Raw genomic sequence first — 5752 nt, 5'->3', positions numbered from 1 at the left:
TTTGTGCATATATACCGTGAAGGTAATATGGTAGCGGATTATTTGGCTAATTATGGTTTTGTTTCAGTAGATTCTTTTGTTTCTTTTGAACATCCTCCGATTCCGATTGGAGCAAGAAGCAAGAAAACTATTAATGTCCGATATGTTGGGAGCCTCTCTCCCACGGATGATTCCAGTTCAACAACAGAACTTTTTTTTTTAAAAAAAAAAAATTGTTATTAATTAAAATATTATTTATTATTTTATATTTAAATGATATTGATGTGGGAGATAAAAATTAACCCATGCTTATATCATTATATTATATTTGAAATATTATATCATTATTTATTAATTATTATAATATATCAATATGACATGATATAAAATAATAAATTACATTTTAATTAAATCAATCATTAATCATAAATATAAAAATTTATTCAATTCTAAATAAAATTATTAAAATTTCTTTAAAAGTAACTTAAAAAATTATTTAAAATTTTTTTAAGTACTATGCTTTACTGATATAACAACCAAGCCTTTTTGACATATAAGCATTTCATGCGATATCCTTTATCACATCTTAATATACTTGAAAGGAAAATGAGAATGTCTCTCTTCAGGATGCTAGAACATTATTCAAAGAAGAATACATTCCCAGCTGGAAATACCATAATTCTGGTCAAATTGAAAGATTACAGAATGAATTGAACCCCATGAAGCATAACTGTTTTATCATAAATTTGTTGGAAGTGACAATATGCAACCCCAAAACTACCAAAAGAAGTTCTAGCCAGCTATCTTATAACTTGGATTGACCAGATTATCCAGGCCAGATACCACCTGAATTGACTCTATAACATCACCAACCTTAAGATCTGCCAAAAAATCCTGATTTTCTGTCACATAACCAAACACTGCATACCGGCCGTCCAATATATTGGCGTTACTAGGTGTTAGCTCACTTTCTTTTAACAGCCAGAATACCTGGCTCGAGGCGGAATCATTCTCAAACTCCTGTCAGAAATAAGAAGGGGACAGTCAGAGAAAAGTGATAACAAAATACCGAACAAGTGACGGAAAAACAATTTTGAATTTTGAATTCTCACGTCTCTGGCCATTGCCATGGTTCCAAAAGCATTGAAGGGGAGTTTTGTTTGAGCCTTGTATAGACCAAGCTCCTGTGGGAACACAAATGACCAACTCTTTTCAATTTTGATTAAAGTATGGATTTGATACAATTTTTATTTTTGTTTAGCTCTAAACTTTGATATGAGAGAAAAAGAAAGCTTACCTCCAGTGTTGCTCCATAGAAAGGTGCTTTCTCCCCATTCACCATGATTTCTAATGGTATTGTCCGGGTTTTCTCAGTACTAGGATCAATAAAACCCTGTGCAGGACCTTCAGGATCTCCAGTTTGAACAACGAACCCATCCGCTGCAACAAATCCAAGGAGAGGTGTAACCAAAAGTCTAAGTTTATCTTTGAAAATGGCCTTATACTAGAAGTAATTAGCTTAGCAGTCAATTTGATGTTGATAGTAACAATTGGAAAAGAGTCTGCAAACTATCACCGCACTATCAACAATGCTGCTTCGATTTTACACTATTAGACATGCTACAAATCAGCAAAGATCTGGATCTCAATAATAATAAAAAAGTGTTAAATAACTGATTCTGTTTTGTTCATGCTACAACAAATCAAAAACCATAATAACAGAATGATCTTTGAAAAGCTTCTGCATTCCCAAGGCAGCCAGCAATCCTTAGAATATTTTTCCACAAACCATGAAACTAGGAACACACCAAAGCAAAAATAAAAGTTACCTCTCTGAATTTCCATGCCATCATAGAAGCGCCTTTGCACCAGGTCAACAAAATTCCCGGCAGTTACCGGGGCATTGTACCCATCCAAAACAATATGGAACACACACTCCTCTAGATTAGGATTGTCCTTGACTTTGACCTTCATATCCACAGCTGCTCTCCCCTTCAAAAGAGGCAAACTTCGATATTCTTCAGGTACTTCATATGGGAAGCCATCCACCATATCCTCTTCAACACTGCAGAAATCCAATGCCCCAGGAAGATCTCAGCTGCAGTCAATGACAAGGTATCTATGAGAATTATTTATTTTAAGAGGCTTAACTTTTAAGTCCTTCCCAACTTTTATGCTGAAAGTATGATACAGTTTTTAAGGCATTATGAGCAGCCCACTGAACCTTTGCAAGCCAAAAACCTCTATGTAAATTTTGTTAGTTTAGCATTTTTCACTGACTTGGGCCTTTGCTTGGTGCCAACAGCCGGAGCATGGTTCATATATGCTTGTTTGTCATAGTGACCACACAGGCTTGCAGTTGCAGACCTTAACCCATTTTGGTGCACTTCTTATACCCCAGACAAAAGCAGAGCAATGGAAATTTGCCTTACACCTTGAGCAAACATTAAAACTTGACCACTATATGACAGTCACACACACAGCATTTTATGCAAACTACAGATTATGTCTCACATCTTGAGGGACTGCACTTAGCAACATAAAGGGACAAATAGAAATCAAGGCTAACTTCATATGTCAGCAACTAAAGAAACCTACCATACACAGGGATCATTTTGAGTTGATTTTGAAGAGCTGCTGGAAATTAAAGCATTATTTGTTGTTTGATACCCACTCTTGGTGGGAGGGTGTAAAAACTAATCAGAAGAAAGCTATCTTCAGCTCTATGCTTTAAAAGTTTTATTGAGATACTCACTCTCCAACATATTGAAGCAGCTCCTTCTGTTTAGGTGCCACTGCATCTCTATCCCTATCCTCCACAATCTGTTGTAGTTCATCCATCCCGACTTCTAGCTTGTCAAGCAATTCCACTCCATGGTCCTTCTTTGTTTCAGCTAATCCCGAGATAATTAAAGTTTTCCCCTGCTTTAGGGCTCGAGATGCTTGCCTCACATTCTATATTTGATACAAAGACAAGGCCTTAGTTATTATGAATGCAGTTGCTAAATCTATTACCAGAAGCATATATAAATATCAGATTTCTAGTTCATATAAAAGCCCGGGGGGTCTTACTCTCTCAACAGAATCAAGTGCCTTGACACCAGCAATCTTGAGACTCTCTGTTATATCCTCAAGCGGTTTTTGTACTTCTCTAACAGCTTTATTGTTAATTGGCAGTGCATTTCTCAACAATACTCCGGGGTCCTTTATTGGAGGCCCAGAGATTAAAACAGACAAATCGGGCAATGCAGGACTAGCTGCATAAGCATTAGGAGACCAATCCAATGATGGCATTCCAGTTATCAACCCGGCTGCCAAAACAATTGAGACTGCACACTCCTTCAGAGAAAATGACCTCCCTTTCTGCTCAAAAACCAATATTCGTAACATATCAATAGCATCAAAAACCAAATCTTTACCCCAAAAAAAAAAATCTAACTTTAGCATTCCCTTATATATCTTCATATAATTCAAAGCAATAACATCCACCATTCATTCAATTTGATTAAATTCATATCGAAAAAAAATGATTGCTCTCCCTTAATGATTCCATTATATCAAATGCTAAACCCCCAAAACACCATCATAAATTCAAGCAATATAAAACAAAAACAGAAAAATGAAAACCCAACCTGCCCATCTTGAAGGTGACATTGAACATGCTTCTGGGAAGTACATTTGGGCAGCAACTGCCTATTCAACCAAGAACTACTCTTCTGAGTCCTTAGCAAGCTTGTACCTTTGGTGGGTATTCTTGGATTAACCCATTTAGAGGCAGCTAAAGACGAGTAACAGTTGCAAGAGATAATAGCTGCCATTTGAAGAGGTGAGAAAGGACATGAACTACTATCAAAGGTTCAGGAATAAAAATGGGAAATGAAATTTTGACAACAGAGTTGAAGTCTTTGAGATGGAGAAAAGATAAGGTTGGTGGGTTCTGACAGGAAATAAATAAATGTTAGCTAATACTAGTAGTAACTATTACAAGGATCTGTTATGATATGCTGCAATAGGGGTCATCCTCACGCTCTGGATAAGATTTCTTTATTGGATTTTGGATCTCTCTCTGTCTCTCATCTTTTTATTCTATGCTATTTGTACTGCAATGTGCAGCGTGCTTGTACAGTAGTAGTAGTACTGGACTACTGTTATTTTGGCATGGGGATGGACTTTATTGCCCAGCTCATTGTAGACTGGATCCACCTTTGGCATTGGGCTTTCGGCCTACTATAGTGTTGCAGTGGGCCCAATCTTGACTGTGGGGTTGCCATTATTGGAAGATCCAGTGGCCATTTCGTAGCTTTTTGTTGATACTGGACATATATTTCATATAGCCTTGCCTCCATTTCCCCACATTTTCATGGTGGCAATGCCATGACATTGCCAGTTAGGGATGAGAAGGGGCAATGGGTGGTCTTCTATTTGCTGCATTCGGAGGAAAGTCTGCAAAAAACCTGTAGCATAAGGGTTGGGGAGACTTCGTTCTGCCCAAATATCGTAGCATTGGAGATAAAAGTGACGTTTCATGAAGATGGAATTAAGGTATTTAGTGCAAATTTTGCTTGTTCAACCTATAGTGTTGAAACTCAGAGAGTCTCTAACATGTAAATTATTAAAAGAAGAGAGTAGTGGCACCTCTCCAATGAGCTGGTCAAGCCAGTTCCAGCACCACCATCCACTGCATCGAGGGATTCAAGGGAAGCGTATTGCATTAGGCTTAAGAGTAATTTACCTTAACTTTCCTATTTAGTTATAGTTTCTGATTTGACACTTAAATTTGAAAAATATAAATGATATATTTTTTGTTTACTATTGAACCATTAAAATTAACATTTCAACATTTTAACATTTCGCGTCGTTATTTTATATCAAATGATAAATTTAAATCATCATATTCTCACGTCATTTTGTTGTGTCATATTATTTTATATCGCATAATAATAATGTGATATAAAATTATCACATAGGCATACCACCCGTCATAAGATAATAATGTGAAATGAGTATAAGTCCATTATTAATATTTAATGAATGATAATTAAAAATATAACAATTATATAATATCAATGATCCAAACGAAAAAATCTTGAAAATTATAAATAACCAAAGAATTAATTTACTCTCTATATATGTGTCATATATATAATAATAATTGATATTAAAAATAATTAAAAACCTTGTCATAAAAAGGGGTTCCTTAAGATTTACGTACACCGGCTGGCAAAAATGGAAAAGTTTCTATAACCCATACGGATATCATAAAGCTTGGCTATCCCAACAGATAGTATTGTCTCTTTGGAGCAACATTTCCATGGAGTTGGTGGCTAGGGATGAGAGCAGAGTGATCTAATAAGTTTAAAAGCTTAAAGTAAAATATTCAGATGAAGCTTTTTTTTATTAAAATTAAAAAAAATTATTAAAATTTTATTTTTCTAACTTTTTGATATGTAAAATTTTTAATTAAACTTTTATAACCAAGTTCTTCTAATATGATATAAACTCTAAATTAAAGTAAAAAAATCTGTAAATATTATAACAATAGTACCTAATTGTTGAATGTTTATTCCAAATCACAAATGAGGCTCACGACTTTATGAAGATAATAAAAAAATAGACTTTTTGTGTATTCTTTAGAGAAAAATTAAAGTTAAATAAAGTAAGAGCAAATGAGAAAGAAGAATTTAAAAGTAGATATTATACATTGAAAAAAAATAATTGGTTTTATATATAAGAAAAAAATAGTTGTTAGAAATCATTAAATGAGTTGATTGAA

At 34.6% G+C, this 5752-nt stretch overlaps 1 protein-coding gene across 2 annotated transcripts; it reads right to left on the bottom strand.

The window, feature by feature from the left end:
• LOC18600744 (peptidyl-prolyl cis-trans isomerase CYP38, chloroplastic) lies at positions 540-3997 on the bottom strand. 2 transcript variants are annotated; one of them, XM_018120288.1, is made up of 8 exons: positions 3612-3997; positions 3052-3342; positions 2735-2934; positions 1809-2044; positions 1277-1419; positions 1092-1163; positions 757-999; positions 540-709 (listed from the first exon to the last, which is right to left on the bottom strand). In XM_018120288.1, exons 1-7 carry the CDS (start codon positions 3795-3797, stop codon positions 772-774), a joined length of 1356 nt encoding a protein of 451 aa, XP_017975777.1. In that variant the 5' UTR covers positions 3798-3997; the 3' UTR covers positions 540-709; positions 757-771. The 2 variants fall into 2 exon arrangements, with proteins under 2 accessions (XP_017975777.1, XP_007031436.2); XM_007031374.2 differs by having other exon boundaries at positions 540-999; positions 3612-3996.

This window comes from Theobroma cacao, chromosome 4, assembly GCF_000208745.1.
Source record: "Theobroma cacao cultivar B97-61/B2 chromosome 4, Criollo_cocoa_genome_V2, whole genome shotgun sequence".
Taxonomy (NCBI): Eukaryota; Viridiplantae; Streptophyta; class Magnoliopsida; order Malvales; family Malvaceae; genus Theobroma; species Theobroma cacao.
The sequence above is the reverse complement of the archived record's forward strand: the minus strand, read 5'-3'. Positions and strand labels throughout refer to the sequence as shown.